The sequence below is a fragment of the Coregonus clupeaformis genome, chromosome 29 (genome assembly GCF_020615455.1).
Source record: "Coregonus clupeaformis isolate EN_2021a chromosome 29, ASM2061545v1, whole genome shotgun sequence".
In the NCBI taxonomy this organism is placed as follows: domain Eukaryota; kingdom Metazoa; phylum Chordata; class Actinopteri; order Salmoniformes; family Salmonidae; genus Coregonus; species Coregonus clupeaformis.
The window spans coordinates 4,456,592-4,475,056 of record NC_059220.1 but is presented as its reverse complement, the minus strand read 5'-3'; the positions used below and the strand labels follow the sequence as shown (position 1 = coordinate 4,475,056).

Sequence of the window (18,465 nt, the reverse complement as noted above, 5' to 3'; positions counted from 1 at the left end):
CAAAAAATATGTACAGTTAACATAACAACACCGGCGTATGTCAAGTCACGTGACTCGGGTCAGAGGTAACTAGCTTTCCAAGGACGCAACATGGCATCGTCGTCAAAGAAGGTTTTCGAGGTGTTTGTGTCTAAAATACCATGGACCATTGCAAGCAGTAAGCATGCTTTTTTATTGGAAACATAATTACTGTATGTTGACAATTTTATGTTAGGCTATGAGCTTTTGTAGGCGCCTTTACATCATGCTGGGTGAGTGCTGCCTTGACATTGGTTGCTATCCAGGCTAACTAGCTAACTGTGTACAGTCAAAGATTACGACCACGTCCTCTCTAGTACAGTCATTTGCACTTTGCGCTTTTGGCTTTGCTAGCTAAGTTAGTTAAGCTAACTAGCTACAGTAGGAGAACATGCAGTATAACATGTTGTCATTATTTTCTTTCAGAGGAGATGAAGGAGTACTTTGGGCAGTTCGGTCAAGTCAAGAAATGCCTCCTTCCCTTTGTAAGTTCACCCTTAACAGATTGTTTAATTAGTGAGAAACCCAGCCCTCTGATATCACAATGTGGATCTTTCATTTGACCTACAGGTAGCTGCCAAAGTAAAGGAAACATGCGTAAAAAAGCAATTGACATCCCATCAAGCATGTATAAAAATGCCCAGTTGCTCATGATTTTGGCTACCATGGCTAGAAGAAGAGATCTCAGTGACTTTGAAAGAGGGGTCTCAAAAGTGTGTGTGTGTGTGTGTGTGTGTGTGTGTGTGTGTGTGTGTGTGTGTGTGTGTGTGTGTGTGTGTGTGTGTTGTAACGGTTTTGACTTGAGGTTATTTATAGGGGTGCCAGGTAGGTTGTGCCTACCAGAGAAAGCATGGGTTTCTCCTTTTAGTTTGGGAGGGAAGGAGTCCCATCTGGTCCGTCAAGTCACACCAATACAAAGGACTTATGTAAAAGTCAAGATGGAAATATACTTTTCATAAACCCCTTAAAACCTTGGAAAGAACTTCAAACAAGTGTATTCTTTTGCGTGGTTGTATTAACAACATAAATGATCACACACACCCACACACAACAATATAACAAATCAATGCACTTATGTTCATTTAGAAATGTCCTGTACCTCGGGCATAACAAGAGTCCAGCCCGGTAAATAAGTTCAGTGACTCAAGTGTCCTTAGTCCCGCAACGTTTGTCCGTAGCATAAACCCAGTATATCCATACACTCAAAATAACACTTATTTTGTAACACAACTATAAAGCGTATCAAAGACTACCCAAAGAATAATACGTCCTCACAACTACATAAATCACAGTATACATCACCCCAAACAAATGAAATACCGTGTACAAAAAGTTGTAGTCAGTCGGTCAGTCAGACAATCCGCCAACAGCTCTCCAGCGGAGAAAAGGCCACGAAACCAACGGAGAGTTGTAGTCCACAGACGCACAGAGTGGATCCAATCCTGGGTAAACTCGCTTTAAGGCTACAAAACACACTGTAAGGCAACAAAACAAACGTAATGGCGAAGCTTCATCAACTGAAGGTAGTACACATCCTCATTCATGTCTCAATCACAACTTCCCCTTTGCGCAGCTGATGCTGGCTATTTAATGAGGAATTAAAGGGGAAGCGCCTATTAGAAGGAGAAGCACTGAGACGGTTCAGAAATATTCAGGGCCGTCACACACCCCTCCCCTGGAAAAAGCCGACCATTGCCGGGAAGGCAGATCTTGGTCGGGAAACCGAGAAAGGTCTCCTCATCACTTTCCTCTACAAAAATATTCATTACTTTTTGGCGCTCACGCTCCTCAGCTGAGGGGTCACAGGCATTAAGCCGTGAGACTTCTGGGTCTGGGAATCCGAGAAAAGTCTCCTTACTTTCCTCTTCAAAGATCTCCAGGACCTTGCGGCGCTCAATCTCCTCCAATTCCTCAGCCGAGGGTAACAGGCCTTAAGGCGTGAGACATGGACAACGCGCATATCTTCACCTGTGTCCTCTTTCACCACTCGGTAGTTCACAGGGCCCATCTGCTCCACAATCCTATATGGTCCTTGCCATTTAGGAGCGAGCTTGGCCGAGAAGAATTGTTCAGCTTTCGAGTAAGGATGAGAGCGAAGCCACACCCGATCACGAAGCTGGAACTGCATGTCTCGTCTGTTCTTATCATAATTTCTCTTCTGCTTGAGTCGAGCCTGGATCATGTTCCTTGAGACAAGAGCTCTCAAGTCGTGGAGATGGACTACCTGGTCATAGCAAGCAGCGTCTGGAGTAAGCTGCTGGGGCTGTAGCACCATATCCAAGGGTCCTCGGAGGAGACGACTTAGGTTCAGCTCTGCAGGTGTGACTCCAGTGGACTCTTGCACAGCAGAATTCAGGGCAAATCGAAACTCGTGAAGGTGCTTGTCCCAGTGTTTGTGCTGGGTCCCTACATAGGAAGCAACCATTGTCTTCAAGGTTCGATTTACTCTCTCAGTGAGGTTGGTCTGTGGGTGATAGGCTGTGGTCAACTTCTGTCTCAGGTTCCATCTTTGGCAGGTCTCTCCAAAGAGATCAGAGACAAATTGGGAACCCTCGATCAGACAGGATGTAATCAGGCACTCCCCAGCGAGTCAGGATCTCTTTCGTAAGGATGTTAGAGACGGTCCTCGCTGTGGCCTGACGCAGGGCAAAGAGCTCAACCCACTTGGAATAGTAATCAACAAAAACAAGCATGTACACATTCTGATTGGAGCTTCTAGGAAATGGACCCATCAAATCCACTCCTAACATTTCCCAAGGTCGGGTAACCACAGTTTGCTGCAACTTGCCAGCAGGTTTTCTACCTTCTGGTTTGTACATTTGACAAACCTGACAGTTTCGGATATGTGACTTCACATCCATGCTCAGATGTGGCCAGTACAGTAATGCTTGCAAACGTTTGTAGGTTTTGAACCTGCCCAAATGACCAGCTAATGGGTCTTCATGGAAATGTTGAAGCAGTTGAAGGCGTAGAGTTTCAGGTATGTACATTTGGTAGAGTGTTCTGTGAGGTAGTTGTACAACTCGGTAGACTTTGTCTTCAATGATGGTCAACTTTGTGGTAGGGTTGACCATCTTTTCTCCATCTTCCAGGATAGTCTGGTACAAAGCCTGTACTTCGGGATCATCCTGTTGGGCTTTCCAAATGACCTCATCAGAGATGGGAAAGTCAGTTTTGGGTGAGTCTCGACTGCTAGACAGGACAGTAGCACATGTAAGATGAGGGCCACCATTACCACAAGCAGGAGCTCTGGATAAGGCATCTGGAACAGTGTTGTATTTTCCTTTCCTGTATTCTACTGCAAAGGTGAACTCTTGCAACCGTAGAGCCCATCTGATGAGCCTGGTGCTTGGTTTGTTGGTCTTGAACACCCACACAAGGGAGGAATGGTCAGTGACCACAGTGAAGTGTCTTCCCTCCAGGTAGTACCTCCACTTTTCCAAAGCCCAGACAACTGCAAGGCACTCTTGCTCGGTTGTGGAGTAGTTCCGTTCTGCTCCATTCAATGTCCGACTGGCGAACGCTAGCACTTCTTCAGTACCAAGTCCAGTCTGTTGGACTAGGACAGCACCAAGTCCAACATCACTTGCATCAGTGTAAACAACAAAAGGGAAATCAAAGTTGGGATGACCCAAAATGGGAGGTGTGACGAGGTGTCGTTTCAGGGTTTCAAAGGAGTTCTGGCACTCTGCCGTCCATCGGAATTTCGCTCCTTTCGCTTCAACCCGTTGAGGGGTTCTGCCACCTGGGAGAAGTTCCACACAAACCGATGGTACCATCCAGCCATCCCAAGGAACCGTTGAAGGGCCTTGAGTGTGGTTGGCACAGGGAAGTCTTGTACAGCCTTGGTCTTTTCAGGATCCACATGAATACCATCACAAGACACAATATGGCCAAGGAACTTCAGGGAGGTTTGGCAGAAGTTGCTCTTCTTCATGTTCACTGTCAGACCAGCTTCTCTTAGCTTGTCCAACACTGCTTGAAGGTCTTGAAAGTGTTGCTCTCTGTTCGGGGAGTAGATAATTATATCGTCCAGGTAGACGAAACATATCTTCCCTTTGAGCTCACCTAACGCAATCTCCATGAGTCTTTGGAAAGTGGCAGGTGCATTCTTTAATCCAAAAGGCATCACCTTAAAGGAAAACAAGCCCTCAGCACAGACAAAAGCAGTCTTGTCCTTGCTTTCCTGGTCCATCTCAACCTGCCAATAGCCACTATTGAGGTCAAGGGTAGTGAACACAACAGCGCCAGACAATGACTCCAGGATCTCGTGGATGGTGGGAAGAGGATAGGCATCAGTCTGGGAAACATTGTTGGTCTTCCTATAGTCCACACAAAATCTAAGACCACCGGTCTTTTTTGGAATGAGGGACAACAGGAGCAGCCCAGGGAGAGGAGGAACGTTCTATTATATCTTGTGTCAACATCTCATTAATGAGTCCCTTTTGGATGATTAGCTTCGCTGGGGACAAACGATATGGCTTTTGCTTGATCGGCATTTCCTGTGTAAGGAATATTTTGTGCTTCAGGAGTCCGGTGCGTCCCTAGCTTTGAAGTACACACATCAGCATTATTCTGCAGCTGTTCCAACAGCCTTAACTCCTCTGGCTGTTCCAGCTGAGCTCTTCTTACAGCCTGTAAAAGGAGATCATCAGAAGGATTACCCAGGGTTAGTGGTACCGAGCAACGGCAGAGAAGACTGCCACATTTGGACCCCAATCATGTAACTTTGTAACTTCTGATTGGAAGAAATGCTTCTTGCTCGGATTGTTTGGAAACCAGTAGCAATTGTGTGCGATATCAATCTGGACACCACTGAAGTACATGAAATCAATTCCCAACACGACAGGAAAAGCAAGGTTCTTGGTTTGTAGGATAACCCGAAGGAATCATATAGGAGCGGTTACACAGGCGGAACTCCACCTCACTCCATCCAAGTGGTCGTTTAGCCTCACCGTCAGCCAGATACAGTGGACCTTCTGTCCACGGCTTCAAGTTGTATTTTGGACCTTGAACCTCCTTCCACAGTTTCTCATTGAGCAGTGTGTAGGATGACCCGGTGTCCAGGATGGCTCTTCCTGTCCATGGGCCTATGGACAGGGGTAACACCAGCTGGTGTGGTATTAACTGAAAGGAAGGGGATGTCGGCGGGGGGCGTAGGCAGTAACTCTTGAGGTTTCAGCTCTGGTCAAAGCACCCAGAGTAGGATGGTCGTTCCTGCGAAGTGTGTTAGGTGTGTTGGCCTGTTGTGATTTGTGGTTTCTGGAAGGGTTTACTTGATACGGTCTTGGACATGTAGCTGAAGAATGTCCCTTTTGGCTACATCTCCAACAGAACATGGGAGGGGTCTTGGCTGGAGACTCTGGCTGTGGTTGATGATCTGGCTTGGGTAACTGTTTGGGTGTCTGTTTCTTTCTCTGTTCATATTGCTGTTGGCATTCTCTGTCCTTCTCGAACTGCTGTCCCAGGCGAACCAGTCCATCGACAGTGGTGACTCTTTCTCTGAGTTGACTGGCTAGTAGTGGGTTGATGTTCTTCAAGATCAACTTAATGACCTCTTCCTCCTCAATGCCAGGTTTCCACCTTCTGCACAGGGAGTGGTAACCGTATGCAAAGTCACGGATATTCTCATTCTCCCTTTGCACTCGATTCCTGACTCTGTCTGCCAGCTCATCTGTGTAGTCCTCAGACAGAAATGCAGAGGAAAACTTGGCCTCAAAGTCAGCCCAGGAGGTAGTGGTGAGACGTGCCACATCCCACCAGTCTCGAGCTGTCCCATGCAACACATTCCTCAATGTGGCAAGGAGTTCTTCGTCAGCCAGGGGATTGAGGGCAAGAAAGTCATGACATCTTTCCAGATACATTAGCGGATCAGGACTGTCATCCTTTTTCCCAAAGGTGGGAAATTGCAATTTAATGGGCATCGCTCCCACATGACGTCTACTCAAATCACCATGAACAAAAGAGCTAGGAGGGATTGAGGAAGTAGAGGGTGAGGGAGTTATGGGACCATGAAAATGAACACCAGGATGCATGGTGGATTGCATCCTGCAAGGGGTGGCTGCAGCATGGCCTTGTCTTGGCTGTTCTGAGGTGCCCGCTTGGCCCTCAGTGGTCTGAACAGAAGTGGACACAAGAGAAGCTCTGTACAAGGAGTTGTGCCTAATGGAGGCCATGTCAACAGACACATCATCCAACATTTTAACACAATTAGAGAGCGCTGTCTGCAAGTGGTCTACAGTGTTAACCAGGGGAGAAAATACAGAATTGACGTCCTTGAGGACCTCAGTGTGATGATGTTGCAGGCGCCACTGGAGAGTGGCAGTGAGTTGGCTTTGTTGGTAGTCAAACTGCCTGTCCATGGCACCAGTAATTTCCTGTCTTCCACTCTCACTGAGCTCTGTCAGAGTGTGGGTTAGAGTACTCAGTGAGTTTCTGAATTCCATGGCACTCTGTTGTTGCTCTACACTCAGACATTTGAATTTATGATGGATTAGAGTTTGGAGATGTTGTTGAGTCTTACGAATATCAAGGATGTCACCTTGAAGTTGTAAGACTACAACCTCTGGAGATAAACCCGACAATGGAGGAAGGTGGGGCGTCAGAGGGAGGGCTAGCTCAGTACTTTCACACAGATCCATGTCAATAAGTGAGTTACTAGTTAGACCTGTGGCCTGTGGTCCAGACCGAGCATTTAGATTCCCAGGGCTCTGGCCCAAATCAACTCCATTATTTCCATTCACATTATGATTTGTATTGTTGGCTCGGTAGTCAGAATGGCCCTGTGTATTCCCATTGACAGGTAGGATATGGATGAGCACATTTTCTTGTAGTGAATCCATTATTTTAATTCCACTCAAAAGATTTGCTTTGGTTAGTTCTCAATGTTGAAGTCCCATCTGGGGTGCCATTTTTTATGTAACGGTTTTGACTTGAGGTTATTTATAGGGGTGCCAGGTAGGTTGTGCCTACCAGAGAAAGCATGGGTTTCTCCTTTTAGTTTGGGAGGGAAGGAGTCCCATCTGGTCCGTCAAGTCACACCAATACAAAGGACTTATGTAAAAGTCAAGATGGAAATATACTTTTCATAAACCCCCTTAAAACCTTGGAAAGAACTTCAAACAAGTGTATTCTTTTGCGTGGTTGTATTAACAACATAAATGATCACACACACCCACACACAACAATATAACAAATCAATGCACTTATGTTCATTTAGAAATGTCCTGTACCTCGGGCATAACAAGAGTCCAGCCCGGTAAATAAGTTCAGTGACTCAAGTGTCCTTAGTCCCGCAACGTTTGTCCGTAGCATAAACCCAGTATATCCATACACTCAAAATAACACTTATTTTGTAACACAACTATAAAGCGTATCAAAGACTACCCAAAGAATAATACGTCCTCACAACTACATAAATCACAGTATACATCACCCCAAACAAATGAAATACCGTGTACAAAAAGTTGTAGTCAGTCGGTCAGTCAGACAATCCGCCAACAGCTCTCCAGCGGAGAAAAGGCCACGAAAACCAACGGAGAGTTGTAGTCCACAGACGCACAGAGTGGATCCAATCCTGGGTAAACTCGCTTTAAGGCTACAAAACACACTGTAAGGCAACAAAACAAACGTAATGGCGAAGCTTCATCAACTGAAGGTAGTACACATCCTCATTCATGTCTCAATCACAACTTCCCCTTTTGCGCAGCTGATGCTGGCTATTTAATGAGGAATTAAAGGGGAAGCGCCCTATTAGAAGGAGAAGCACTGAGACGGTTCAGAAATATTCAGGGCCGTCACAGTGTGTGTGTGTGTGTGTGTGTGTGTGTGAGTCACCAGATCTCAATCCAATTGAACACTTATGGGAGATTCTGGAGTTGCGCCTGAGACAGCGTTTTCCACCACCATTAACAAAACACCAAATGATGGAATTTCTCATGGAAGAATGGTGTCGCATCCCAGACACTTGTAGAATCTATGCCAGGCGCATTGAAGCTGTACTGGCTCGTGGTGGCCCAATGCACTATTAAGACACTTTATGTTGGTGTTTCCTTTATTTGGGCAGTTACTGGTATATCACAACCTCTATATTCACTTCACAATGTATATCTTCTAACAGGACAAGGAGACGGGTTTCCACAGAGGCTTCTGCTGGATCGGCTATACGTCCGAGGAAGGCCTGCACAACGCTCTCCAGAAAGACCCACACATGCTGGAGGGAGCCAAGGTATAGTTCGTTAGATCATGTTATACCCTGAACTGGGGTGTGTTCTCTAGGAACCAATCAGAACCAAATGGAAATAAACAGAAGCAACTGGAATTAAACATGGAGGGACCTACCTGAGTTCCTACCAATAGAGTTTCTTCCAATAGAAACTCTTGTTTTCGTTGCAAAATATATCAGTTTAGAGTAAACTGTTACCGTTGCAAAACTTTTTGCAACTGTTTGCTACAGTCTGTCTAATGAACCCCCCTGTTGTTATTGACTGAAATGTGTATGTTTAGTTTGGAATGTATGTTGATTTTCTCCATTCTAGTTTGAAAGCTAATGTCAGTCTGTCAGTGGTTTGAAATCAAATACACTCCATCAGGCAGTGTGATAAAACAGTGTGATATCACTCCCCTTAAGGGAATTACCATGTCATTAACCCCTTAGAGACGATTTCCGTGGCCTGCGGAAATTCATTTAGCATAATAGACATCCGTCAGTTTAAGCTAGAGATATGTTTTTTTGTTGCGCATCCGCCAATGTCGCACTTCCGCATCTGCAGTGAAAGGTGCTAGAGCGGTGTTTGTCAGACCATGAGACGTCCCGAAAATTGGTCTTCTCACAAAATCGTCTGTAGCTTCCGAATGGTTTGGCCTACAAACTATTATGACACCTCTATGGAAAGATGAGACTCTCACGAACACGATGGTGTTCTCCGTCTACGACCCTAACAAGCATCTTGGGACTAGTCTGAAGTCGGTACAGCCGATCTGCCAACTTCTGTCTATAGCGTTCAAACAGTTTGGGCTACACATTTTTTAAATTTTTACATTTTAGTCATTTAGCAGACGCTCTTATCCAGAGCGACTTACAGTTAGTGAATACATTTTTTTTTTTTATACTGGCCCCCCGTGGGAATCGAACCCACAACCCTGGCATTGCAAACGCCATGCTCTATCAACTGAGCTACATCCCTGCCGGCCATTCCCTCCCCTACCCTGGACGACGCTGGGCCAATTGTGCGCCGCCCATGAGTCTCCCGGTCGCGGCCGGCTGCGACAGAGCCTGGATTCGAACCAGGATCTCTAGTGGCACAGTTAGCACTGCGATGACACACTAATATGACCCCTCTCTAGGACACCCACAGGCCTCACAAGACTCGTCTGAAGGTCTCCCGGTACCAGTTGAAAAAATGAATGAAAGTATATGGAGACTGTTTAGTGCCAAAAATAAGGGGTTAAATACATGTAAAACATTTATATCCTGATCTTTCTTATATCTCTCAGATATAGGGCAGACACTTCAGAACAAACTTCCTTTTGATTTTTTGGGGGGACTATATGTTTCATGTTTCATGTAGTGAATCTGTTATTCAATTAGTTTGTGTGGGCTAATAGCAGTAAGGCCAAATCAAAAAAATGCATCACTAATATTTTTGTACTTTTTTTAATGGTATACTTCAAGGCGTCTTACAATACAAAATCAAATGGCTAAATGTCCTTGGTATGACCTTAAAACAATTCCGTATAGCATAGTAGAATCCCCCCCCCCCCTCCCCTGGTTTAGACAGGGCTTAGACTGTAGAGAGTTTTAACCAAGCTAAACATGTCTTTCTCTCTCCCATCATCTCCTTTCAGCTTCAAGTTCAACGAAACAGGAAAGTGTTTGCGGGACACAAAACAAACAAAGAGGTTGTGGAGGAAAGCTGAAGGTGTGTGTTTGTATGGTGTTTGTATATGTGAGGGGTTGAATTAAATACCTATGGAAACAGAACTAGTCCATCCAACATTCATTTGTTTGTTTTTCATAGTATGATGTCTTCATATTTATTGTAATTTGTCAACAACAAAAAAAGAGACATGATTACTGTGTCTGTTTTGCATGTCTACAAAATGGATGAAGGGAGAAGTGTGTTTCTTTTGGCATCCCGTTAGTAACTGCATATTAAGACAGACGAGATGAGGATGCTGATGGTAGGATATCTCTGTTATTGTGCTTCTGTCATGATCGTTGATGGCTCCGTTACACACAACCTCTGCATCTGTCTGTATTAAACGATGAGTAGGACTATCACTTTTCTCAATTAAGTCAGGCATCACACTTCACTATCAGACATTTCACATAATAAAATAATGACTGATTTACAACTTAGTTTCTCATTCCTCTTCCCCCTTGTTTTTCTGTGTAGTGGGTTTAGTCTGGTTGAGTGGCAGTACATTTCATAGTAATTTCTTAGTTAATAGATATGAAGAAAAACAGGTGGACATTTTGTTTGGAATAAAAAATAAAACATTTTACTAATGCTTGATATTGAAGTTATGGCAACAGGTAATGTGTTTGTAGTTTCACACATACCCCAGTTCTCTGTGCTGGGAGTAGGATGTTAGTCGAACACTTTAAAGAATGTCATAAATCCTCCTCTCTCTTCTTCTGCTGCCAGAATAGGTGTATAATGAAGAAGGTATAATCTTCTCTCCTCACCTGGGGCCTCGTTTATAAACGTTGCATACCTACAAAATGCAGTGTACTCCAAAACATGTGTGTGCCAGTTTTCACGCAAAAGTTTGCATTTATAAAAAAACGGAACTTGACGTGAGAATGTTCTTATCTTCCCGCAAACGTTAGACCATGCGTACACACAATTTCTTATGGTTGAAGTATTGCATTGTGTGCTGGCAGTAGCATAGTATTTAGTGCAAATGGCTGATATGATGACACACTTATTCATAACAAAAAAAAACGGGTAAATATAATAACAAGATGCAATTATTTGCCATTAGTGAGAAGAGTGAAGATCCAGTTATTTTTTGCATCTTTGCTTTCTTAAATAATTAGAAATATCCATACACTGAGTGTGCAAAACATTAATATTGAGTTGACCCCCCCTTTTGCACTCAGAACAGCCTCAACTTGTCAGGCATGGACTCTACAGGGTGTTGAAAGCGTTCCACAGGGATGCTGGCCCATGTTGACTCCAACGCTTCCCACATTTGTGTCAAGTTGGCTGGATGTCCTTTGGGTGGTGGACCTTAATACACACAGGAAACTGTTGAGTGTGAAAAACCCAGCAGCGTTGCAGTTCTTGACACACTCAAACTGGTGCGCCTGGCACCTACTATCATACCCCGTTCAAAGACACTTAAATCTTTTGTCTTGCCCATTCACCCTCTGAATGGCACACATACACAATCCATGTCTCAATTGTCTCAAGGCATGTCTCCTCCCCTTTATCTACACTGATTGAAGTGGATTTAACAAAATACATCAATAAGGGATCATATCTTTCACCTGGACTCACCTGGTCAGTGTATGTCATATGTCATGGAAAGAGCAGATGTTCTTAATGTTTTGTCCACTCAGTGTATTAACGCCCACACACACAGATATACAATGCATTCGGAAAGTATTCAGACCCCTTGACTTTTTCCACATTTTGTTACCTTACAGCCTTATTCTAAAATGGATGCAATTGTTTTTTCCCCTCATCAATCTACACACAATACCCCATAATGAAAAAGCCAAACCAGGTTTTAGATTCTTTTGCAAATGTATAAAAAATAAACTGAAATATCACATTTACATAAGTATTCAGACCCTTTACTCATTACTCTGTTGAAGTACCTTTGGCAGCGATTACAGCCTCGAGTCTTCTTGGGTATGACGCTACAAGCTTGGCACACCTGTATTTGGGGAGTTTCTCCCATTTTTCTCTGCAGATCCTCTCAAGCTCTGTCAGGTTGGATGGGGAGCGTCGCTGCACAGTTATTTTCAGGTCCAGAGATGTTCGATCGGGTTCAAGTCCGGGCTCTGGCTGGGTCACTCAAGGACATTCAGAGACTTGTCCCGAAGCCACTCCTGCATTGTCTTGGCTGTGTGCTTAGGGTCGTTTTCCTGTTGGAAGGTGAACCTTCCACCGACTCTGAGGTCCTGAGCGCTCTGGAGCAGGTTTTCATCAAGGATCTCTCTGTACTTTTCTCCGTTCATCTTTCCCTCGATCCTGACTAGTCTCCCAGTCCCTGCCACTGAAAAACATCCCCACAGTATGATGCTCCCACCACCATGCTTCACCGTAGGGATGGTGCTAGGTTTCCTCCAGATGTGACGCTTGGCATTCAGGCCAAAGAGTTCAATCTTGGTTTCATCAGACCAGAGAATCTTGTTTCTCCTGGTCTGAGAGTCCTTTAGGTGCCTTTTGGCAAACTCCAAGCGGGCTGTCATGTGCCTTTTACTGAGGAGTGGATTCCGTCTGGCCACTCTACCATAAAGGCCTGATTGGTGGAGTGCTGCAGAGATGGTTGTCCTTCTGGAAGGTTGACCCATCTCCACAGATGAACTCTGGAGCTCTGTCAGAGTGACCATCGGGTTCTTAGTCACCTCCCTGACCAAGACCCTTCTCCCCCGATTGCTCAGTTTGGCCGGGCGGTCAGCTCTAGCAAAAGTCTTGATGGTTCTTCCATTTAACAATGATGGAGGCCACTGTGAAATGTTTTGGTACCCTTTCCCAGATCTGTGCCGCGACACAATCCTGTCTCGGAGCTCTACGGACAATTCCTTCGACCTCATGGCTTGGTTTTTGCTCTGACATGCACTGTCAATTGTGGGACCTTATATAGACAGGTGGGTGCCTTTCCAAATCATGTCCAATCAATTGAATTTACCACAGGTGGACTCCAATCAAGTTATAGAAACATCTCAAGGATGATCAATGGAAACAGGCTGCACCTGAGCTCAATTTCAAGTATAATAGCAAAGGGTCTGAATACTTATGTAAATAAGGTATTTCTGTTTATTTTATTTTATACATTTGCAACCATTTCTAAAAACCTGTTTTCTCTTTGTCATTATGGGGTATTGTGTGTAGATTGATGAGGATTTGTATTTATTTAATCCATTTTAGAATAAGGCTGTAATGTAACAAAATGTGGAAAAGGGGTCTGAATACTTTCTGAATGCACTGTATCAACACACACAAACCCATACTCCTCCTACCTGTCCTCTCACAGTTTATGCGAGCAGTGTCTGGTGGACTCAGTTCCAGGGATCTTCTGTCCACACCAACAGTAACTTACTGGAAATGTACATGTTAAAAAACGTGAACAAAATGTGTTAGAAATAAAATAATTACACATAAAATGTTATGTGTTAATAGTTTGTAACATTTCCGGCATGTGTGCGTACGTGCACGTGTGTGTTTGGTAACCTGCAGAGGCCCCGACCAGGGTGTATTGTCGTTGGTTGTCACACTGCGGGGTGAAGTCTCCAATCAAGTTAGGCTCCACAGCATCTCTAGCAATCTCACAGGGGGTCTGGGGTCGCTCCATGCACTCTAGGCACACAGGTAACATACTGTACATTGTAATGTGGACATAACATCCATTGCTGGACCTATATTCTGGAAGCTTGGGCTGCGGCAGAAAGCTTGGGCTGCGTCACCCTATTCCCCATATAGTGCACTATGTTTGAGCTATGGGCCTCTGGTCAAAACTAGTGCACTATATCGGGTATAGGGTGACAACCTAGGTCTCACTCGAAAAAGTGATACACATCGCATTAGGATTTCCTGGCTAAATAGATACTAATTACGGTTATTATTTAAGTTAAAATTATCTCGTAATATAATGGAATGTTCTTTACCTGTCAGTGTTCCGATTAGAACAACAGCAGAGAGAAGTGGAGGAGGAGTCATGGTGGCCATGGTGACAGTCTCCTGGCAATAACAGAAGGAGGAGGAGGATGGGAATAAAGTGTCAAAAGGATATTTTACATTTACATTTTAGTCATTTAGCAGACGCTCTTATCCAGAGCGACTTACAGTTAGTGAATACATATTTTTTTATACTGGCCCCCCGTGGGATATACTAGTTAGTAGATCACCAAAACGTATGTTGAAGGTGCTCTTTGGTTAAGGTGTTATTGGACAACAAAGAACAAGGAAAGAGGGAAAGAGTTCAATTGACCTCAATTGGTTTTCCTGGTTAAATAAAGGTTAAATAAATAAAGCACATTTTCAGTTTCAAGATGTCACGTGCACAAGTACAGTGAAATGCCTTTCTTGCAATCTCTAAACACAACAATGCCGTAATCAATATTAATGTTGCTCTAAAAATGACATAAGGCAGAACAAAAACACACAATAAATAAGAAGGACATGAGAAAGTAAGAAGCTAAATACAGGGTCAGTTCCAATAGCATTTACATTGTTCAGGGATGCTGGAGTGATAGAGGTAGATATGAATTGGGGTAAAGTGACTAGGCATCAGGATATATGATAAACAGAGTAGCAGCAGCATAAATTATGATTGTATGGGAGTGTGTGCGTGTAGAGTCAGTATAAATGTGTGTGTTGGACTGTCAGTGTGTGTGTGTGTGTGTGTGTGTGTGTACAGTCCATGGCGTGTGCATAGACCCTTGTATTTGGTAGCATGATGAGTGCCTTGGCAACACAACAAAGACATTTTAATAGTGCCTTAGTTCTCCTTGTTCTCTGATGTCCACACGAACCTGTTCTGCACACACACACACACACACACTCAACCACGTTTAACGCACTCTAAACACAAGCTAACAGGAGGGTTAGGAAGGATGCGTAAAATAATAAATGCTGTATCTGGTTACCAGCTAACGTTGGCTAACTTGGCTAACTCTCGCTTCAACCCCCAAACTTAGTGGCCTATCCTAGCTAAACTAGGGGCAACTCTTCCTCCCATGTTTTCCCTGAGACCCCCGCATGGTTGTCCTAGATGGTTTCTACTATAGTACAACCCCCCCCTCCCCCATGTACTTCTGACTCCTGTGAGCATGATCCTATTGTCATGAGCAAATAAAACCACCCCAAATGTACTAGTGGAATGGCAAACGTGCATTTTTAAGTAAGGCCTGCTCCAGTTTTCCACTCAACCTTGTTGAGTGCCTCAAACAGTAAATAGCATCAGCCCTTGATTTTACAGAAAAAAATACAATATTTGTAAAAATACACAATAGTCAAGGATCCACACTTGACAACGCAGGTGATATTTGTATGGTCTGTCATTGTGTGGCGATGAGCAGGTGGTTAATCCTCTCCTGGTAGGGAATCCATGGTGTTGGTGAAAACCTGTTTTTAGGGTCACTCACTACAAAGACACAATGTTCACACTCTTTATCTTCCTGTCCTCTCACATCTCACCACACTCACTTCTCTGTCCTCCACCTGGGTAGGGGAAGGAAGGTGGTGTGTGTGTGAGAGAGAGAGATAGTGTGCTGTGTGCGTGTGTGTAGGAGAGAGAGAGAGAGAGAGAGAGTGCTGTGTGTGTGTGTGTGTAGGAGAGATAGAGAGAGAAGGAGAGAAGTGACGCTAAAACTAACTGAGAAGTGAAGGTTAAACTAACGGAGAAGTGAAGCAACACTCAGCAATCCTCACACTATACCCCTAGGCATTTAGGATAAATACTGTCATGATTTTGTTACTTCATATTTAGTTTAATTCAAGAGCAGGGAAAAATAGGACAACCGTGTGCTTACGGCGAAATTGTACAGTCAATAGGATAAAAAAACATCAAAAGATTTGGACAAATCCTACAAAGAGATTGTAAGCAAAGTACTAATGGAGCAGGTGTGTTCAGTATTTATTCACCTGAGATATAAAAAGAGGGACTTTCAAGACGTTGCTGTAAGTCAGCATAAGAAGTAGAGCCTACGTGAAAAATGACTGTTGGGTGTTGTACAATTATTACTATGACATTATTAACGGGGCACCCGCTCTTTTAAGTCTTCGTCTGAGCCTGTTTAGGGTGTGGGCACTTCCGTCCCAATTTCTGTACTGAATTTTCTTGTATTTGTATTTATTAAGGCTCCCCATTAGCTGCTGCCAAGGACTGCGGCTCTATGTTAAGTGTTGCAGTGATTTCACTTGCTGTGGTAGCTGAGGTGTCTAGTGTTGAGTCATCAGCGTACATAGACACACAGGCTTTACTCAGAGCCAGTGGCAGGTCAGTAGACAGCTTCCCTGGGGAATTGCCTGACTCTACCTGGATTACGTTGGAGAGGCTTCCATTAAAGAACACCCACTGTGTTCTGTTAGACAGGTAACTCTCTATCCACGATATAGCAGGGGATGTAAAGCCATAACGCATAAAAAAAATTTCACCTCTTCCACACTCACTTTACGGAATTCAAAATGACAACGCTTGTCTTTCATAATTTGTTCTGGAATGCATGGATGTGTAGGTTCGGAGTTTGTTGTTGGCATGTCATGCCTACATTTTCTAATCTCGCCAATGAAAAAAAATCATTAAAGTAGTTGGCAATATCAGTGGGTTTTGTGAAGAATGAGCCATCTGATTCAATGAAGGATGGAGCTGAGTTCGCATTTTTTGCCCAAAATTTCATTTAAGTTGCTCCAAAGCTTTTTACTATAATCCTTAATATAATTGATCGTTGTTTCATAGTACAGTTTCTTCTTCTGTGCAACCTGACTTATTTCCCTTTGCCTCGTTCCTCTCAACCATACAGTAACCATACAGCTACTATTCCCTAAAAGGTACTTTTCGCCTAACTTATCAGTTACCAGACTCCATAACGTCTCTGAAACGTGTGTTGTTTCCCTTGAAGACTACCGTCATCATCTATGACTGCATAACGTCTCTGAAACGTGTGTTGTTTCCCTTGAAGACTACCGTCATCATCTATGACTGCATAACGTCTCTGAAACGTGTTATTTCCCTTGTAGACTGCCGTCATCATCTATGACTGCATAACGTCTCTGAAACGTGTTATTTCCCTTGTAGACTGCCATCATTAGCTATCACTCCATAACGTCTCTGAAACGTGTTGTTTCCCTTGTAGACTACCGTCATCATCTATGACTGCATAACGTCTCTGAAACGTGTATTGTTTTCCTTGTAGACTGCCACCATCCCAGCTAAGAATTCTAGGCAGAGAGAAAGTTTTTTGTAATGTTCCCCGTAATGTTCCCCTAATGTTATTTTCCAGTTTTCCGTTAGTTAGGAGAACATTCTATCTATGTTAGCAAAAACCTTCTGAGGACCCTTTTAGTATGTTTTGCCGTTATAGTTAGGAGAACATTCCCTTAATGTCAAACAGAACATACCCAGAACGTGGGGTTACAGATTTTGGTTTTTCCATTTATGTTTTGAGGTTGGACTATAGCACATATAGCTCGTTAGCACGTAGGGCGTGCCGATTGGTGTCACCTCGTTAGTCAGTATGTGTTACACCTGTGCTGGCTGCCATCTCGTTAGTGGGAAGGTGTTTCACCTGTGCTGGCCCAAGTGCTATTTAAGAGTGGCTGGTCCAGTGTTCCAGTTGTCTTGATAGTTGTGGAGGGTCAACACCTTTAGTTGTCTTGATAGATGTGGAGGGTTAACACCTTTAGTTGTCTTGATAGATGTGGAGGGTTAACACCTTTAGTTGTCTTGATAGATGTGGAGGGAAACACCTTTAGTTGTCTTGGTAGATGTGGAGGGTTAACACCTTTAGTTCTCTCTCCCTATTTTGATTTCCAGACAAACAATCCTTTATCTGATTTTCCCTGTTTTCGTTTTTGTGGATACAATGTTCTCAGAATTTACAATATTAATGTTCTAGACACGTTTCATGAGAACTTTGCAAGAACATTCATGTGTCCAGTTTTCTGAGAGCTAGGAAGATAATCCATCAACGACAGGTTGAACATACACAGAACATGGTTGACATTTTCCAGAATATAAGATATTAATGTACTAAACACGTTTCATGACAACGTTGCAAGAACATTCATGTGTCTAGTTTCCACCAACGTCCCACCAAACATACACAGAGCATGGTTACCACGTTCTCAGAATATAAGATATGAATGTTCTAGACACGTTTCATGAAAACGTTGCAAGAACATTCATGTGTATCAGTTGTCAGGACGTTGCCTTATGGTCCCAAAGAAATGTTCTCCAAAGAATTACACATCACATCTTGTTACTGTTGCCGAGCCAATCAAGTCCCTGGTTGGTGAACCACTGATAGCTCTATGTCTGTTGGGAAGGTTAGGGAGACTCACACACAGTGTTTTTAACACAGTGTTTTCAATGTATATATTTGACACACTTTGACATTAATGATTACATTGTGGATGTTCATTTATACAGTAATTACAGTCCTCATCTGGGATTTGAATTTACCTCTTAGTGCACAGTACGCCAATCTTCCTGCTACGCCACCATGTCCGTGTCATATATCAGTTAATCTGACTATTCTCATCATGGGCG

The 18,465-nt window shown here is 43.7% G+C and overlaps 1 protein-coding gene across 1 annotated transcript; it reads left to right on the top strand.

Moving 5' to 3' along the window:
* Nucleotides 1-27: 27 nt before the first annotated feature.
* Nucleotides 28-10,374, top strand: LOC121544600 (SRA stem-loop-interacting RNA-binding protein, mitochondrial). Its single transcript, XM_041854574.1, has 4 exons — nt 28-157; nt 445-503; nt 8,138-8,245; nt 9,865-10,374. Exons 1-4 carry the CDS (start codon nt 91-93, stop codon nt 9,934-9,936), a joined length of 306 nt encoding a protein of 101 aa, XP_041710508.1. The 5' UTR covers nt 28-90; the 3' UTR covers nt 9,937-10,374.
* The last annotated feature ends 8,091 nt before the right edge of the window (nt 10,375-18,465 follow it).